Raw genomic sequence first — 20,380 nt, forward strand, 5'->3', positions numbered from 1 at the left:
ATCAACTTGCAGTTCCGGAAGTTTGTGAAGCATCCAGGAATATATCCTGGATTTTGCTCCCTGAAGGTCAGCTATGCTATATTTCAGAAGTATGGTAGTACTTGACCCAGAATCTGAGATACTTTCTCTTTTTTACTTAATTCTTAGGAAACATTTGTACCGGCTTCTCTAGAGGTTCTTCTTGAGTGAGCTACTCAGGATTTGCTGTTTTAAACAGAAAAAGAAAACTAAAACAAAGCATTAATGGGGATACAAAACAATGCACTGAAGACAATACCATGCTTAATTAGCCAATAAATTAACTATACTCTTTAGTTTATATTGCCTGTTTATATTAGCAGAGGATGATATAGAATAAGGTCAAGGAAATCATTCTATATGCATCCCCAAAGATATCTGATACATCCAATGACAGCATAGCCTTGTTTATTCAAAATGTTTCTGGGACATCAAACCATTTGGATAAACAGGGCTTCAAATAATTGAAAGAGTTATTGTATAAGTAATTCACACCAGAGGGACATAACCTAGATTCAAAGAAGTGTGTTTCAGATCAAAGGGGTGCAGATAAATAGGATTTAACTGAATATGAACAAATGAAATAAACAACTGTTTGATTATTCAAAAATCCAGAGGTGTCCAAACATTTTTCAAAAAGAGATTTTGAAGACTGTCCAAGGCTATTGTATAGTCTGAGCAGTAGAAAACTACATACCTCCAGTGGAAACAAAATACCTAAATGGATCCTGAGGGCTTTGAGGGTTTTTTTTTCCCACATTAACTGGAGTTCTGGTGGAGACTTTCTTTCATCTATTCATAGTCAAATGTGTGAACCTTAACAAGCTGTCACCACTACTCCAGACATAGTGTTGATTCTTGGAATATTGACACCCTGTAATGAACAGTGTGGATTAGCACCAGTGTGCACAATGAAGTACACAGCCTAACCAGGAATAAATTGGGATCCATATCAATAGGAATGTACACAAATAATAACGACCAGTTTCTCAGCTTTTCCTTTCATTCTGATCTTCACTTCAAAGCAAATATATATGGTCTCTCTGCCCATAGTTATAGTTTAGAACTGGATGCTATTGAGACTTTAAGGGTACAATATTCAAAAGCTGTAGGTTTTCATACCCGTTTGTTTTCCTGTGCCTTGCTGTTAATATGGTGTAGATAACCTGAATACACCTGGACATGCCAATGGCAATGTAGACAAATAATTGGCCATTTATGCTGCACAAAAATTCTTCCGGAAATCAAACCCAGAATGCTTCATTTTTAATTTATCTACTACTTTCTTACAGACAATATTTTAAAAGTGGGTGGGAAGACACATTATTAAGGTGTAACACATTGAAAACAGGGGGGCAGCTTTTAGCTGCTGTTAAATGGTTTTATTTGGATTAAAATCAGAGTTGCTATGCCAATTTACACCAGTTGAGAATCTTGCCAATAGAGGCAATCCCCCTACAGCTGTGCAGCATATGTTAATTAACACTTCCTTGTAGCTGAGTGTTAACCCAGCTAGGAAAGGACAGGTCTTTCTCCCTATCTATATTGGCAGTTCCACATTAGAGGTGATGAGTTTACTAGAACACAGTCCTCTAGGTCAAGCAGTTAAAGAAATGTTTCGAGTGCTCAGGAGACTATATTCAAACCCTCCTGCTATTTTGGGTTGAGTCATAATTTTTGAATGCTTGCATTTGGCACTATTGATGGTTTCAGTGTGTATTAGGTATTGACTAAAAGCTGTAATAGGTTCTTGTTTTGTTAATGCACAGAGTATAATGCAGCTTTTCTTACATCCTGGGACCTGATTCTGGAATGACAGTTGTGCATGTCAGAAATTAATAGCTCAAGCCGTTATGAGGTAAAAGCAATGCAGTCCACAACAGAATCCACAAGCCTAATGCTAGTCCCATACACTTGAATCTTGGAGGAGACAATAATGCTGTCCCCTGTCCCTGCTCACAATTCTTGGTGGGCATGATAGGAAGGGAAGGAACAGGGAAAAAAGCAAAGAGCAGGAGGTTATGTGGGAGAAACACCCATTCCTCCTCACCCCTGTTCAACTGTTGGGCTCAAAAGGAAGTGGGGAGTGCGTGTGTGATAGCAAATTCCTGTTTGCAGAGTCTGCTATACTTCCTTGTCCTGCACCCCTGGTTGGAGCAGGCACCTGTGCTAGGTCTGAAGGATTTGGGCAGCAGGAGGCTGGTCCTGGCACAGGAAGGAGCTGCCCTCGCTGGCGCAGTCTCTCCCCTACTCAATCTTTCAGTGTCATTCCACAGGTAGAGGAGAGAAGCCAGAGGGCACAGATATGGAGGTGGGGCAAGGAACAGGTATGGGGCATGCCTATAGGGGGCAGGAACCAGAAGAAGGAGTTATGGGAGACCCTGGGATGGGAGAAATGGTGTACAGCTGTTGGAGAGACAGAAACAACAGAACATAGCATAGTGGTTGGGATGAGGGGCAGCAGTTATTGGGGTACATCCAGCAAGAGACAGGGAGGAGGACAGATGCTGGCAGGAGCCTTTTTGGGAAGAAGTCAGGGGCTTGGACTAGAGCAAATGAGGTGAGTTTGGAGACTGGGAACAAGTGAGGGAATTCTTGTAATGGGGAGACTGGTATCTGTGGGTAAGGGGAAGAAAAGGCAGTTTGGGAGTGCCCTGGAAGCGGGGAGACCCTGGAAGAGTTTATGGGCAGTAGGAAAACCTAGGGAGAATCCACGTGGTATGATGTGTGGAGAGGAGTGGAGAACCTGAGCTGGGTGGAAAATCAGCATGGTTTCTGAAGGCACTGTGAACAGAGAGATAGTACCAGGTCAAAATAGCTGCTGGGGTTTAATTTTCTAAGGAGAGAAGAAATTACTTTAGAAACTTGTTGGGTGTTGAATCCGAAAGGACAGGTCTCATGGTGTCTCATTTTTTTTTCACTCCTTCATCACCCCCCACTTTCGTCTCATCCCCCCAAACCAACCACTGAGGCTCTTCTGCAAGTCTTTGGACAATATTGCTCAGTTCGTGTCAAGCCAGTCCTAGGACTGTGCCTCTTTATACAAGTTAAAATAGAAGCTGGATGACTGTGTCAATTTTGCCTCTAGAGGTTATGTTGCAACACAGTTAGTTTAAAAAGAATTCTATCTCCATGAGCAGTGGATGAGGATATAGCTAGTGGAAATCTCTTTTACATTTTCTTCTCTTTACTCTTTCTTCTCTTTGCAGGTTCCCCAAGAGCTTCCTACGTGTTTGAGGAATTGTTGTGCACAATGCCTCTGCGTGCAACCCAGAGGAGGACGTCACAAGCACCAGGTAATTGGGAATGTGATAGGACAGGATTGTACCTACTTATGAAGCACAAGTCATTATGGAGTTATTTCTTTTTTAGATTTATGTCCTGCCCTATCCAAAAGGCTCAGGATGGAAATTAGCTAGTAGTGAAAGATATTAGCTTGACAGAGTGCATATAAATGACCTAGAGAAAATAAGGTGCATAAGTATGTGCCTGCTTTGAAGCATCTGTGTATTGTGGTTGATTGCAGTGGGATTTTTTTCCTGTTCCTAAATGCTTAAATGCCTGGATGAATTGTCTTTGCAGAACAGATGTCATAGGGGAAAAAAAGTAGTATAAAGCTTTCTGTCTAACATATACTCAGTGGATGTGTCTACATGGGGACGCTACAGCGACATAGCATCAGTAGGCACAAACTATGATGCTGCCACTACTGCGTAGTAGCAATGAGCTACTGCACAGTAGGGTAGAAAACAACCTGTATGGCGCAGTAGGACTCGCAGTACCAATGGTTATTGCACAGTTGCGTGAACATGTAGACCCAGTGTGCCCAGTGTGTCACAGTCCTAGACTCCACTTGCAGTATTGAGAGGGTAAGTCTAGTTTCTAAGTGTATTACAGTAATCCTTGGCCTTTTTGCTGTGACTTCTAATTAAGCCACTAGTTGTGTCTTTCTCTCTCTTTTTTTTTTTTTTTTTTGGTCTATACATCCCAGGACCCCAAAGCTATTTGCTGTCATTGAATTTGAAAACCAATCTCCCACTGAGTTCAATTGGAGAAGGATTAAACCCTGTTTTTCATAAGCCATCGGCTCTGAAATAGTCTCCTTATGGAACAGCAGAAAAAGGATGTGCTTCCTTTGGAAGCAGCACCCGTAAATCTTACAAGCTCATCATCCAAGATGGATTTCTTTCCTCTTATTTAATGCCAGAGCCTCGGAATAACTCTCATGCAGCTTGCAGAGGGCAAACTAGAGTGGCAGCTGCCTAGTGGGGAATAACTTGGGAGGTTGGTGGGGGGGGGAACCATGGGCATGCAGATGATTATTAAAATAGCACAATAGAGAGTGATGTTTGAGTGCTGCCTTATCAGCCCTGATACCCATAGGTTTATTGCTCTTGCCTATTGATTAGGACGGTCTGTAGCAGAGAGAGACAGCAACTGCTGCTGCTACTGATGGAAAAGAAAAGGTAATAGGAGGAGGAGGGGAGAAGGAGGTGGAAGCTGAGGTGTTGCAGAGGATTGGCTAGTTGCAATGTCACTCAGACCTCCCAGCACCAGCTCTTCCGCTGCTCTAGCTCTAGCTCTCCCTTGAACAGCTCCTGGAGAGAACAAGGCGTGCGGAGCTCAGATCACCAGCACCATGGTCCTTGGGCTTGGATCCTAGATCGCCCCCCTCCCCTCCCCTCCCCTCCCCGAACACTGGTAATAACTGCTCTGTCCATCAGTTTTGCAGACAGACAGATCCAGAGAGAGAGAGAGAGCAAGAAAGAAAAGGAGGAAGAGAAAACCTGCAGCCAAGTGGACTAAAGCAGCAAAGAGGGAGAGAGAGGGTGCTTTGCTTGCATAGCTGCAAAGTGGGAATTTAAAGACCTGCAGAGAGCAATCCCAGCTCCCCGCCGTACACACATTGCAGAATTACAGAGCCAGGTAGAAATGACATCAACAGGGAAAGAAGGCAGCGGAGCTCAGCATGCCCAGTATGTTGGACCCTATCGTCTGGAGAAAACCCTGGGCAAAGGACAGACAGGTTAGTTCCTTTGCAGCAGCTGCAGTAGGGAAAAGATGCTGGAGCAGCTCTTGAGCTGGTGGGGACAGGAGATGTGGAGGTTGGGGGGGGGTTGTTTCCCTCACTTTTGCTGTTGCAGTGGAAATAATCTTTATAGGAGATTTTTGCCTTGGTGAGCTTTTCTGCTTGCTGATTTTCAAATACACTGTGTTGCTTTGCCTGTGCATCCCTCCCATGAAGGGGTGTTGTTCTGATGACAGTCAAAGTGCATGCAGAGGAAAAGGGGGATGGTGTCTGCTGTTGGTGAATTTCATGTCAATTACATCCCTGCACCACTTCCCTTCCTTCTCTTTTTAATGGCATTAAATTGAAATGAGAGGTGCACAGGGCATAGTGGAGAAAAGGTGGTGGTGGTGGTAGCGGGGGAGTCACCAGCAGTATTTCATGACATCATGATTGAAAAGGGTGTAGTCCTTAAGGTGCAGTTGGTGGGGGAAGAATATATATATATACACACACACCACAGTCTGTGGTACTGGCTGCTGTGACTATTTAGAAAATATGGATGGGTAGATTTAATTTTTTTTTTTTTTGTGGTTTAGTCCAATTATTATTATATTTTATGTAAAAGAAAATGATTGTCAGCAGAATTCACTGTTGGGTGTTTGGGGCATTTAAAAGCTCCTGGTTGTCCAACTGGCCCCCAGCAGATTTGTCTGAAAGGAACAATGGCCAGATATATTAAAAGGAGGGAATTAGAAGAGAGCAGGTGCTTCTGTCCTACATGACATAATTAGATCCCTTAAATGCATTCAAGATCTGGACTCGCTGTTGCTTGTATTCACTTCAAGGGCAGGGAGCAGTAATTGGGAAGAAGAATATTTTAAAATAAAAGAGAAAACCCAAGAGCCTTTCCCATTTTTTTTAAATTTCTTTTTTTAGTACCAGGTGTAGTGAGCAAAGGGGCCTGTCTGGCAAATTGGTTTGGTTGGGAGAACCCCAAAAGTGTGTTGATACTCCAGGTTATAATTTGGGGGTGAGGGGAGGCCGCTTTGGATTTGTGGGTGTTAAGTGTTGTTCATTATAGTGGGACAATAAAACATGATGCATTTTGTGTGTGTGTGTGTGTGTGTGTGTGTGTGTTTTAAACCCAGGCGAGCTTCGCCCATCTGTTGTCTAAAGGATTTAATAGGCGTTTCCATCCCCAGCTGCTGCCTCTGATCTGCCTGCTTCCTCACTGCCCTGCATGGCAGCAGCTCTGCAGTCCGCAATTTTCTTAGGGACACAGTCAAAATCCAGATCTTTCTCTGTAAGAAGCAATGCTCTTCTGAGATGATTGATTATGACCCACCCCCCTCATTCTTTCTCCTCTAAAAAACCCCATAGCAACCGTTTGGAGATGTAGATGGGATGAGGATGACATTGTCTTGAAATGAAAGTGACTTTTATTTTTATTCCCTCCCCCCAGATCTTTAAAATGCTGTGACTCTTAAAGGTATCCATCTCTCATTGTTTTGGTCCCCACCTTTATGCTTCACTTTGCTGAATGAACCCTTGATCTCTCCAGATGCTTTCTCCATAAAATCTGTCCTGATAACAACAAAATACCCCACCAAAAATTGCAGTGTCTGGGTGGTAATAAAACTCTATTCTATTTCTGCAGTTAATCTCTTCCTGGGTACTCCAAGTGATCATAAAACCATCCAAAGGTCTACAAATATATTTTTTGTCTTTATGCCCATGTCATTCTCATCCTCTTCCTGTCAGCATCTTATCCCCTCTCTCCCAAAACCTTATATCATGATCGTCTCTTAGATTCCTGAAAATACAGCTGTATTAACCTTTTGCCCCTGTCACATAGTCTGATATTATGGTCCTAAAGGGTTATCTGAAGCTTTGGCTATTTTTTTCCTTTGCTAATCTTCCTATCTCCCTCCTAAGTGATTAGTGAGAGAGAGAGAGATGGAGGCAGAGGGGGAGAAAGCATGTATTTAAAGGGTTTGCTGCTGTTGGGCTCTGCAGTTGTTTGACCAGCTGGACTAGACTGAAAGTTGCCCTCCGCAATTTTAAACCATAACAGATCTTTATAGATGAGCCTTTGCTGTTTGCACAACCGTGCATGCACCCAAACACGCAATGCCCTGTTTCGGAAGAGGAGGAAGGATAAAGCTTAAAAGTAGCTGATGCCAGCCTCTGTCTTCCTTACCATACCCATCCTTGATAAACTGGTATAATGCATTGAAGTGAACCCTGACTTGGTGTTACACGTATATGGCTGGTCATGGGAAACATGTTACTTGCTCTTCTGGCATTTTCTGTGCTAATCAGGTTTGGGAACATGCAGAATTGAATGGGCAGCCTATGGTGTGTGGCTCCCCACCTCATCCTGGATTGGGGAGTTTAGTGAGGTGCTAACACCTCAGTGTGAGGGCCTGATTTGCCCCCTCTCTTCTATGCTAATAAAACTCCATTGAAGTAGATGGTTAATGCTGGCCTAAAACTGGAGGGAAGCAATGGTAATAATAAACTTGAGGGAGAGACTAGAAGAATTACGGCTTGTAAAGTTAGGTCAGAGTTTTTGTACGTGTGTGTATTCCCCCTGCTTTCCTGTCTTCCTCTCCCTGGTGGTGGGACTTTGAGAGAGCTGGCAAAATTTAAGGATGGACACAAGGAAAACATGCAATCCTATTATACAAAGTCCTTTTTCCTTCGTCATTGATCTTTATGTCGCTCGCTCTTCTTTTAAGTGAAGGGATCCTTGATTTGAAAGCTGTTTCAGTTGTGTGGCCCTTCCTTCACTCCTGGTTGCATTAAATATTATGCAAACCTCTCGGTACCTTCTGCCTGCCCTTCAGTTACAGTGGCTAGTTCTTAAAATCAAAGGAAGAGGGATTGGGAAGGGGGAGGAGGACACAGTTCATGGCAGGCTTAGAAAGGATGCTCTGGAAGGGGAATTCCACATTCAGCAGAACTTTGAATGGTATGTTTCAGCCTCCATGCAACTATAACTGATTTCCTTCTTGCTAGCTCTGAAAGTGAAGCATTTGCCAACAGGAGCCTGCTGGTGCTGGCAAAGGAGCCCAGCAGCTCCGTGTGTGACATCAGTGGAAGCTGGTGACATCTGGTCGTGGGTGGACAAAACTGACATGAAAAAGTGTGCTCAGATCCAGTTCAAAGTGCTGGGTAAGGACCATGCAGATTCTGATTCAAAATGGGGTAGATTCTGATTCACAATAACCCTGAGGAGCCCCCAGTGCTGGGGCATCAAGCTTGCTGAGAATGACGGATGTCACAAAGAGAGGATTAGGGCCTCTTAGTTTGAAAAGCAGGCAAAGAATATGCAGCGAAACAGTGAAAAATGTTTGTACTCAGATGTCCGATAATACTGCGAGCGAGGCAAGAGTGCGGAGAAGAAATTCTGAATAACGCAGCATAAGAATTCTATACATGTATAATTGAATTAGAATGCTGTAGTAAGACAACTGCCCTTTTGTTGTTTGTATTAGGCTGAATTCAAAGCATCTCTGCCATTGTTTCCTGAAACTGGACTAATAGCTCATGGAATCTGTATCTGGAGGGTTTCTCAAAAGTACAAGGAGCACCATATAGTATTCGGAATATTTAATTGTAAAGAAATGTCAGCGTAAGAGAGATGATGACGACGTACACAAGAGTGTATGGGGAGGGGGGGTTAGTTTATGTAAGTTTCATTGAATTACATTGTACTACAGTTAATTATAGGAGGTTTTCATTGTAATTAACAGTAATGAACAAAAAGGATGTGCCTTGTATAACAATAACACACCAGGAGACATTATGCATAGAAAACAAATCGGATGTGGAAAAAAAGCAGAGACTCAGATTTATTATTCAGATTAGAGACAGGCCCATCCTCATTTGCCATTCATTCTGTATGGAATCAGGTTTTTCTGGATTTTTCACTCTCTTAATACCAGATATATTTTGGTTCATATGTTCCTTTTGGCCCCTCTTTCACCCCTGAAACACTTTCCAATAATTCTGATTAACTGTAGTGAATGTTTATTAGTGAAGATAGAGATATGAACTGAAGTATTCCTTGCTAAGTGCTTCAGTATTTCAGTGGACTTACCCGTGTTAAAGACCATTATATATAGACTTCAGTATTATTTATATTTGTTTTCCTTTGCTTCAAATGACAGTCCAGTTAAAATTTCCAGAGTGCTTCTTTCTCTGCCGACACTGCAATACTTTTCCTGGCTCAGAGTCATGTCTTGATCCATGTTTCTTCTTTTTTAAAGTATAGATCATAACACTGCCTATCCATTTTGTATCACTCACCCAGCTCTGTAATGTTTGGGCCTAATTCTGCAGGCTTTCCCTGCACAGAATTTCAGCTGAAGCCAGTTAGCTCTGCATATGGAGAATTTGTGTGATCAGCCTTCTGTACTGAAAAACTGTGCTCTGTTGTATATAAATTACAACACATTTGTATGTTTATCAGCTATTAATCAACTGTATATTAGTATGCTATTGAGCTACTTAGTGGTAGAATTGTGATCCTGCTGCTTCTTCTGTCATCAGCTTCCTCCATACTGTCATTATTGTACTTTTATAGATGCTAAAGTCCAGATCCAGAGATGGTGAAAATTAGCACAGCTGCTTTGAATTTGGCTCCTCAGCTATGCTTTCAAGCCAAAGTGGTGGAAATGGTTTGTAGATGCCATTATGCTTGCTCCTTCTCAAACACATCTTTATTTTATTTATATTTTTCAGCACATTCCTAACTTAGCTTTTAGGAGTCTGTCTTAATAGTAGCGGGGCCTTATTTGAATCTGTCTCTCTTTCAGTGATAGCCAGTTAGGACTTCTGATCTGGGAGGGGACTTCTCAGTGGTGGCAGATGACAGAACAAGGAGCAATGGTCTCAAGTTGCAGCAAGGGAAGTTTAACTTAGATGTTAGGAAAAACTTTCTTACTAGGAGGGTAGTAAAGCACTGGAACAGTCTAGTTCATGTGAGTTTCCCAGAGGGGTGGAATCTCTATCCTTGGAGGCTTTTAAGACCTGGCTAGATGAAGCCGTGGCTTTGATACAGTTGGGGATGGTCCTTCTCTGAGGAGGGTGTTGGACTAGATGACCTCCTGAGGTCCCTTCCAACTCTTTATTTTCTGTGATTCTATAATTTTCCATTGTAAATGGCTAATTTAATTAGTAATCTCACAATCAGAAGTATAATGTTAGAAATATCAATTGCCTAAGGCACTATCTTCAATGAAATGTTGCCAAGATGCACTGACATCATAGCCAGTTTATATATGTTTGGATTCTCAGTGTTAACTATGGGAAGGTGGTGGTTATGTGATAAAAGAAGGATACTCACTACCCCCCCCCCCCCCCCCACCTTGGGGTATCTTCTGCCTGACTTTTAGATATGCTAAGGACTTGTGACCTGAAGGAAATGGGTGCAGCAGTGGCAAGTAGATCTGAAAAACCAGCTTCAGGTATCACAAATGTCAAAAACTATGAAACCGTAAATGAGGGGTCCTGTTCAGATTTTTGATTTGTAAGTATCATAGCAATGTCCAGATTATTGTTTCACTAAATTCAGCAAGTGACTCAAGATACCATTTTAGGACCTGACCTGCAAAGGGCTCCCTGCTGACCCACCTCCATACAATTTGCCTGCACCCGACTGCACAGAACACATTGCAGAATGGGGGCCTTCCAGTCCAATCTCGTTTCCCTTGAAATTAGTAGCAAAACTGCCACTGACTTAAGTGAAAACAGGAGCAGGTTTGTAATGTGTTTGTTAAAAATACAACTTTTTTGCCCCGCAAGTTGTGGAAATCCACGCAGTCAAGCAAATGGGGTTGTCTGACAATTCATACAGCATAACTGAATCTCAGACATCAGCCGGGTCTGTAGGGACGGTGATTCCAGACACAGCGTTTTCACACTGCTGAAACAGCTTCTTACTTTCCATGACCGCTCTAATGGCATTTATCATCACTATAGTGGGGAAGAGTATACACTGGAATGATAAGGAAGGCTGGAGAAATTAAAAACATTTCTCAATAGAATTTATCTCAAGAGAGAGATTATTTCTGATCTCCAAGCAACTTCTAGCTCCACTGGACAGTATTTTAAATGCATCCCTACAATTGCTTTTCTAAACTATGGTATGTTTTCCTCACCAGCCAGTGAATAGTCTGGATTCCTCTACCTCCTTAAGCTTTGTTGCAATATATTTTTAAGTCTATTTCATATGGGGTCTTTTATGCAGTGTCTAGTCCTGAGTGCTTTACAGAATTAAATAATAGAGTTGAAACATTGAAGAGTTGAACTGCTATAAATTAACTAATATTAACATTTATAATTTACCTTTTATTATAATAATAATAATAAAATGTTAATAATAAATTAGCTTTTATAATTAACTGTAAAACATGGGAATGGAAAGTGATAGGTGAAAGAGTCAAAATGGTGGTCCAATGAAATTTGAAAGGGCATGGAACACTGGAGCTCGATTTGGCACCCATTGACTTCAGTGAAAAGATTCTCTTTGACTTCACAGGGGAGTCAGGGAAGGTCGTAGAGGAGGATGCAATAAGGCCTTTCCAGAGGACTGAAGTTGCAAGGATGACTCTTGATTCGGCAGCATTGAGAGTACATCAGGGGATACAGATAAAGCTACTAGTATATGAATTAAAAAGGACTAAGGAAGGTAGACGAAAGAGAAAAAGGAGGTCAACAATACTTGCTCAAGGGATTTAGAAATGAAGGACAGCCTTGATTTGGATCCTAAAACGTGGGTAATCCAGTAGCATTGTTGTGCACGTGGGTTTACACTGTTATTTCTCTGTGTGCTTGGTCCTATAAGTAGCAGATTTTCCACATGTTAGAGCAGAAGTAGGGCTTGGTTTAACAGCCAAAATTAGACTAGAAGGAAGCATGACTGGAGGTTTTGGCAGAGATGAGCTCAAGGTACTGGTATACATAGATGCTCTTAATGCTACTCTTCTGCAACAGCTGAGGCACTTTATAGGGATAGGTAAAACGCTTGCTCCCAGTGATGTCAGTCAATGCAAGGGATGCTTTCAGTTGAACTGCTGTCAGTGGGAACATGGTCAGGCCCATTATAAATATGGAAGAATACAACAATCCATCAAGAGTCAAAGCTCCATTCTAGAGTTTCCCAGAGGCGTTGTCTTTATTTTATGGTTATAAACAATACAATGATGTAAACAAGGTTAAGCAGTGAAAATGATTTTGTTTGTGGTAAAGTACCAGAATCGCTCGGTTCTTGGGCGTTGTACGTGAAAACGACAGTGCTCTATCATAAGACGTCCATGCCGATTTGTAGAGTGAAGCGAATAGTTTCTCTCACACACTTTATTCAGTGAGCTCTACCTGTCTTCCTCTGATACATCCATGACCAGATAGTGATTTCCTTGAAATCTTTCCTCATTTCAGTTTATTTGATGGAGATCTATTCTGATTTGTTTTCCTCTCTACAGATTGATCGTGCTTAATTGATATTCAAAGGTTTGAGTTGTCCTTTTGGATCCAATTTAATACATGAAGTCACATAATGCTGTTCTGTTGGACATGTGTGCAGGCAATTTCAAGATGAAAATCTGTGCTTGCAAAATTGACACTGTGCACAGGATAGCAAGTTTTAAGATCCCAGAAAAGTATACCAGGAAGTGTCAAACAAGCACATGCTTGCAGAAAGAAAAGATAAGAGGCACAAATGTGACCAAATTAATTTATGAATTCAAATGAATATTTTTAGGACATCTTTTTTAGATTATTCACCCAGCTCCATTGGTTTGTATCATGAATAGTAGCTATGACTTGTACAGGATGATGTAAACAGTTTAATTTTTTTAGGCCTCTTTATATATGAATACTGCTACTGATGAAATTCATAGCTGTACAGAATACTATTGAAGTGCCACTTAATTCCTCAAAATTGTGTTTAAGTGGGATTTAGCTGGAGCACAAGGCTTCTTTTGGTTTTGTGCAGAGGGATAAATGGCAGTTGATATACCTAGCTGCAAATATTCTGACATAATATTACTTGTTCCTGTTACTGCAGTACCCAGAGGCCCCTTTGCTGAAGTGGAACTGCTCAAGTGGTGTAGAGCCACCTTAGCAACTAAATGATCATTTCTAGATGAAGATTATTTCTGTTCATGCAATTGATCCCCAGTTGCCAAAATAGCCTCCTGGCCATTGTTAGCCAGTGTAAATTAAAGTAATCCTGAGGTTGCTCTGAATTACAGTAGGATCAGCACTGGACCCAAAACAAAACAAGATATGGTGGTGTCTTGAGTTGCCTTTATGGTTTCCTTTCTCCCCACCCCACTTCCCTTCCCCATCTTCCTCCTTACACTATTATTTTTCAGGTCTGGCTTATTCTGTTGACAAGGTGCATCTTTGTTTAAAGACTTGCTTGTAGCTAAGGGAAAAAATAAACAACTTTGTATTTCATGTTTAAATCATTGTTTCTCTTTGTTGTGGGATCATTCCTGGTCCTAATTACTTGCAGGTGAATGTTAGATAAATCCTAGAGCAATCTATTATCAGTAGTTAATCACTGGTTTGGTAATGAAGATGTGTGGAGGAACCAATAGATAGTTTGCATTCTAATGATTGACTTAGGGATTTACTGCTGTTTTAAAAACTCCAAGATTTATAACGTTTAGAGATTGGGTTGATAGAGGGAAAAACAATGCCTAGTGAAGTGGCTTACTCTGCATCTCTCTGTAATCCAGTCCAAACCAATAGGCTGTGACAGGTATAACTGTATTTCCCAATAAATTGCTTGGTTTAAACTTTTTTTTCAAAAGCTGGTGGAAAACTGTTTTTGAGTTTCAGTTTGTTAACAGCACTTCTAGTTGCCCATGCAAATTGCCAGCAGCATGTTCTCTGTTTCATGAGGCAGTTTATTTCCGTATTATTTTGAAGTAAGCATTTTATGGAGACAAAAAGATAAATCTGAGAGGTTGCATGAGTGTGATACTGTTGTAAAACATTATTTAACAGGTGTTGCTTCTGTAGAGTCATTCTTTGGGATGTCATCAGGCCAAACGTAGCATAAACTCAGTCCTCCAGCCATAGTGCCATTAAAAGCACCATTGACTGGCGTACAAATAAATGAGAAGCAGCTCTTGGGGAGGAAGGGGAATTGGAATGGTGGGTGGAAAGTGAATCTGGATTGGGACACAGAGGTTTTACTTTTCAGAGGCCCAGCAGAACCTGGTGCTGCTCTATCTATCCAAATTTGGTCACAGGATGGGCCTTGGTACTTAATTTGGAAAATGGATACTAAATTTTTGTCAGGTCTTATTTCTGATCCCAGAAGAGATTTAGATGGGATCCTTTAACACTTTCTCCTCTTTCATTCAGTTTGCATATGCCATGCCATGTATGACCATCAGTATAAGTATTTTATTGCTGATAGCGCACAACAAAAACATGGTCAGGAGCCGTCTTTCAGTTGTGCTTGTACAATGCCTGACACAATGAGAAGCTGGCTTACAACTAGGGCTCCTGGGCACTGCACTAATACAAGTAATAGTGGAGGGGGGCTAAAATGAGGTTGCAGGGAAAACTGCATAGTCCTTATTCTCTTATTTTCTAATAATCCTAGTAAGTCTGATGGCTTTGCCTTCAGCTTCAATTGAAGCTTCTTCAGAGTAGCGAGGGTGTTAAGGTTGCTGCTGAATTACGGTCTTCTATTCAGTGGCTATGATTGTTGGCACCAGAATATGAAGCTGATGATGAATCATAATTGCGCTTGAGAGAGAATCAGAGGAGACATAATTTTGTTGCCTGATCCAGCTAAAGCTTCCTTCAAAACATTCCAACTTATTAAAATTGCAGAGTGAAATTTCACATATGCACTTAAGAGCACTGTATTGCAGCTGAATAAAAGAGGTGTGGGGGGGGGAACCCAGCATAGGCAGTAAAGAAACGATGACTTCTGCTTTCAGCTTTTCTACTAACTAAAATCCACCCATGGGCTGGAAGCCAGCACAAGTCTTGTGCAGTACATATACTTTCCAGGTAGGGATAATGTCACTCACATGTCTTGGGTTGGCCATCTGCAAATGGGTAGATTGATCCACAGTAAACAATGAAGCTACTACCTGAGGTCGTTCTATTGAAAGTTGAATATGACCCACTGATTTTTCCCAGGTTAGTTTTTCTGTCCGTCTCTCTCCCTCTGAAGTTAATTTGTCCTTCCTAAACCATAAGCTCTTGGATATTGGTCTTTGTTTAAAGCCTGATCTTGCCCCTATTAAAAGTAAGATGTTTGCCATGGTCTTCAGTTGCTTTTCCCCTTGCAAATTTTACGGTGGTGTGTTGCAGTTTTTTAATGTTAGGGTAGTATTGCCTCACTCAGCTGGAAAGAGATACAAGGTGCCAGTTTCCTTATTATAGGACGTGGGGGAAAGATTGTCTTTGATTTTTTTTCCCATAGTTTCTATTTGAGAAGCAGCAACAAAGGAAGAACTAAAGAAGGTTTTCTCTAAAAGCCTTTTGCTAACATTATGGTTTCCAGTATAGCTCCTAGTCCTTTACTGCTTATTCAAAATCAGTGGCATAGTTATTACAAGGGCAAGTAAAAACATGCAGAGAACAAGGATTCAGCTGGTCCCAAAAGGTATAAATATGAGAGAGAGAGAGAAAGATTACAGAAACTCTGTGGTCCTGTAAATAAGATGGTGAGCCAGCTAAAGGCATCTTGGTTTCCATTCCCAGCTCTCACGCTAACCTATTGTGTGACCCTGGAAAAGTCCTTTCTTCTTTCTCCATCTGCTCTACTCCCACCTTCTGTCTGCTTTAAATTGTAAACTCTTTAAGGCAAAGAGTCTCTTTAGTACAATGCCTAACCTAACAGACCTCTAATTTCAGTTGGCACCTCTTGGTGTTATCCTAATACAGGTATTGAAGAAAAAAAATGAATTGATAATAAACTGTATGGCTGCTTTAGATAGCAACTTGTGGCCTTAATGATATGGTGCAGTTTTGGCAGAAGGGGGATTGCTAGAGTTCAGCAACTGTTCACCTATCCCCCCTCACCTTGGTCTTGCCCCCTGTGCCAGAACTGGCATGAAAAAATGACATAGAACCATCCTGGGATTTCCCAGTGCTGGGAAAATCCCCAACCAGCTGGGTAAGCTGGATTTCTGTCTACTTTGTGCTGGCAGAGCAGTGCAAAGCAAGCAGAATAGAGGCCAGGACCTCACCTCATCTGTTTGCAAGCTGAGGTTCAAAGATTGGGGTGAGTGGGAACAAAGGCGGCTTTTGCTCTGCTTTTCCCATGCCTTTTTTGGGGTACAGTGGCATTATCCTAAGTAGGTCTTTTTTTGGACAAGGACAAGGAGGAAGATTGACATGTGCCTGTTCTCTATGCACGTCTATGTAAAAATGGTCTCCAAAGACAAAGCCAAGCATTATATTAGGATTTGGCAGTGACACAACTGCCACAGCCCTGTTAAACAGAGGCATTTGTTTTGCTGGAAAGACATAGCCATGAGCTGCACAGCTCTTGAGAATCCTTATGCTGTGCAGTGCACAGCAGCTGTAAACAGGATTCCTCTCATTTGCTTTCTGAAGCTTAATTTAAACCCAGATATTAAAAATGGTCCAGATCCTCAGTTGCTAAAAGTCTGTGATGATTAACACCAGAGGAAGATCTATCCCAAGGTTTGTGTCTTTCTCTAATGCTTTTTCTGCATTTATTTCACTAGTTATTTCTTTGATACTGTATTTGTTGTCTCTGGCTGTTGTCTGATTGCCATTACCATATTAATTAGTCAAATTCCCTTCTCAGTTACACCAGTGAAATCCCAATAACTTTCAGAAGCTTGCGCCAATGTATCTTAGAGAAGGAGCTGATCCGTAAACTAGTTTGTTGCACTCTTCTAGTTGAGAGGATTGCATTTTGTTTCCAGTGCATTGAAGAATCAAGAAAATTAAGGCCACAAAGTGAATTGGCAGGGTAGAGTAATTCAGTGTAGACTTATGGAGAGGCTAACATCTCTCCTTGCTTCCAAAACTGATGTGTTCCATCTAAAGTCAGTCTGTGCTCACCTATGAGTAGAATCAAGAAAAGCAAGGGCATAGAATGCAATGCTGTGAAAGAATAGCTGTTAGCCACATCCCATCACACCCCTGGAGCAAAACCACTCAATAAATCTATGCTAGCCTTTTTGTGTCAAATCTCCCACTGTTGGTCTTTCATTGTAACTTTGCTAGTGGTAGTAATGGAATACCATGGTGGATAGGGCATTGGTGTTCTCACTAGCTATCACATTGACTAACTCTACTAAGAATAAGGCTAGATGATGCCATGAGAGAAAATGCCAGAGTTTGCCCAAGTTGTGGCTTTCACATTATTTCCACCACTGCTGCCTTTGGGAGAGCTGAACCAGTTGACATAGGTTCCCTTCACCTCTAGAAATCCTCTTTATTGCAGATCACAAGGGAGTTGTCATTATCTACATTTCTCAGCTAGCCAGTCTGAGACCCAAAGAAGTAAAGTGACTTGCTTGAAAGACTTGTCTGCATTGCAGTGAGAGGCATGGTGGTAGCACCGATAGAGACACATCCATGTATGTAGTCTGCCAGCTCAGGTAATGGTATTAGGGAAGACACAACTGCACAGACTTCTGTGTGGGCTCTACAAACCTGCCAAAGATCCCAAGTCTAGACTTGTTTGACAGCCTACACTGAAGTCCACATTGCCACATCTTTAATTATGTGGATTTGTACGTCTGTGCTACAATCGCACCTTCATTTTTTTGCATGAACAAGCCCAAAACCACTCTTTTTATTTTACATTTGTCTTTCTTACGGAAAAAGTCTAATATGGATAAGCCAGCAATTACATAAGTGCACTGTGCATCATACCAACCCTTTGCCTGTTCCCATAAAGTTCCGAATATCTCCTATGCGGTTCTTCAGGGTTTCAAACTTGATTGAGTTTAAGGGGTTTTGGAACCTTACAGGACTGCATCCCTGTCTGAGCAATCACAATTGTATTGACTTTGTTTGAATAAATATAAAATCCTGTCTGTGCCATTGCTTGCAGGAGAGCTCATCTAATGTACAGTGCAGGTTCTGCTTCTCTCTTGATGTAGCTGGAAAACAAGTGTGGTCTGAAGGAATCAGTACATAGTGGGGCATTAGGAGGTTTGAGAACTCTAACTGTGGTTCTGCTATTATCTTGATGTATGTTCTTGGGCAAGGGAATCTCTCTCTCTCTCTCTCTCCCAATACTTCTGGACTTGCAACACATGTTTTTAGTATGTGGCTATCCCAGGGGCTGAACATGAAACCATGTCAGTGGAGATGGAAACCCCCTCCCTTATTTCCCTCACGGGGGCTACACATGTAGAACGAGTTGTCTGTCTTCAGCCTTTGCAGAGTGCCCCCTCCATGGTCCAGTTCAACACAAACTGCTCCACATTTTGTTGTAAGGCGAGGTGTCCAAATTTAAACTTGATGCACCTGGACCAAGAAACAGAAGAGTTGGAGGGCTTCATCGGGGTTGGCCTTTGCAGGCTGCCTTCTGTGGCATTCCCAGGTGTAAAATAAATTAATTCTCATTCACCTATCTAGTTAACATTTGTACAAGTCTTTGAGGAGACAAAGCGCTGTGGAAATGTGATGATGTTATTGCAGTTAATGGGCTAGCTCTGCATTTTGATCCATCTGTCCAGTCCCTTGGCTGGTGTTAGTATGTATAGGTTCACAGAAGTCAATGGAGTCATGTTAATTTTCATCCGTTGAGGATGAAAATTTTTCATCTCTGGGGAGGAGGAGGGGGTTGGAACCCTTGCTGTTTCCCTGCTCCCTCCCCTTCTGCTATAGACTTTCCTTTTGGCGATGGTATTTTTTGGCAGTACAAATGCTGAAATTGTAATGGCTGCAACTTAAAATTAAAGTTGCTTTAGCCGTTCCATAAAATAGAGAAATTGCTTTGATGTTCCCGGTGTGACAATTCCTGGCCCCAGTGATTTCCACTGCTTCTTTCCTTGAGGACATTTGTCCCTGATCTTGAAAACAAATGTCACTGCGTAAACTATGTTTATATGATGCTGTTTGTTCTGCTTACAAAGGATTTATAACTCGATCAGTTTTATTTATGCTCCTATAAAGTTGATAGAATTATACCGCGGTGTTAAAATGCAGCTGCTTCATTTTCCAATAGACCACAGCCCTCTGGTGTTTTTGAGACTTATTTGGAAATTCTGACAGGCCAGTGAAAGAAACTTTAAAAATGCTTTCAGTTTTTAAATTACTATTTGAAGCCTTCAGAAATCAGATAGCTCAAGATTTAAGGTGCATTCAGGTTAATGGATACAGCCAATGTATAATGCCAGGAGGCTTATCTGGCAAAGTGATGTTTACCAAATTCCATTTCAATAAGCTTTTGCTTCCAAGAGTGAGGTGGGTGGAGAGGCTGATGGGTTTTTTTTGACAAACCAGCTGAGTTGTTAGGAATTCAGGCATTTCTGAGGGGGCTGCTAATGAAACTGAGAAAAGTGAAATATTTTTATAAGGCATGACCTTAAAAGGCTGAGTTACAGATGTTCCTGATAATTATACTGCTGCTTTATGGCCGGACCATTATTTTAACTAATGGCAGGGAAGAGGGCATGAGGCTTTCTGTCTGTCCATCAGAGCCCAAGTGGTGAAATTCAGTCATTGTCTACACAAGGCCTAGGTACCACTGAGGCCATACTTTTGAGAGAGAAATAATGTGTTGGATTTGGACGGGCTATCTACACCGGGAGCCAAAAGTGGGAGCTCAGAAATGAGTAGGGATAGGGAAAAATGTTGCAGCTCAATACTGTTTTTGAGATGATGAACCAAAACCATCCTGGTTGTAATTTGTTTGGAAACACTGAATATAAATGACAGTGCACTAGGCCTGCTTCCTTTGTGCGGGAAAAGCAAACAAAGAGCATTAAGATGGTACGCTGGTGCACTGGATTTTAATTTGTTTTTAATCTTTTAATAAGTGACGGTGGTGTTAACAACCAAGGTTCCAAAGTGTATTTTTGCAGAGAGAACCTAATCGTTAGATGTGGCTGAACTGCACTCCATGCAAGACCCAAAGGTTGGGTGGTGATGTGCCCTTTGCAACTCCCAGCTTCAGTTTGAAGAGCTTCACACCTTCTCTGATTTAGACTGGCTTCCACCAACTCAGCAGGCATCTTTGTTAGCTGAGGTGCGCTAGAGTGAAATGGTAATCTAGCCACATGACCTTTCCTGGGCAGGTCCCTGACATACCCGTTATTCCAGCTGTGGAGTTTTTGAAGCCATGGGGCTCATCAGCTGCACAATTAGGGTACC

At 41.7% G+C, this 20,380-nt stretch overlaps 1 protein-coding gene across 1 annotated transcript in view; it reads left to right on the plus strand.

Annotated features, from left to right (window-relative positions):
* Nucleotides 1–2,295: 2,295 nt before the first annotated feature.
* BRSK2 (BR serine/threonine kinase 2) overlaps nucleotides 2,296–20,380 on the plus strand; it is a 488,049-nt gene continuing 469,964 nt past the window's right edge. Inside the window, exons 1-2 of the mRNA XM_025207893.1 lie at nucleotides 2,296–2,345; nucleotides 3,228–3,314. Of these exons, the coding sequence (XP_025063678.1) occupies nucleotides 2,324–2,345; nucleotides 3,228–3,314 (109 nt within the window). The 5' untranslated portion in view covers nucleotides 2,296–2,323. The remainder of the gene's footprint in view (nucleotides 2,346–3,227; nucleotides 3,315–20,380) is intronic.

This window comes from Alligator sinensis, unplaced genomic scaffold (assembly GCF_000455745.1).
Source record: "Alligator sinensis unplaced genomic scaffold, ASM45574v1 scaffold5_1, whole genome shotgun sequence".
Classification (NCBI taxonomy): Eukaryota; Metazoa; Chordata; order Crocodylia; family Alligatoridae; genus Alligator; species Alligator sinensis.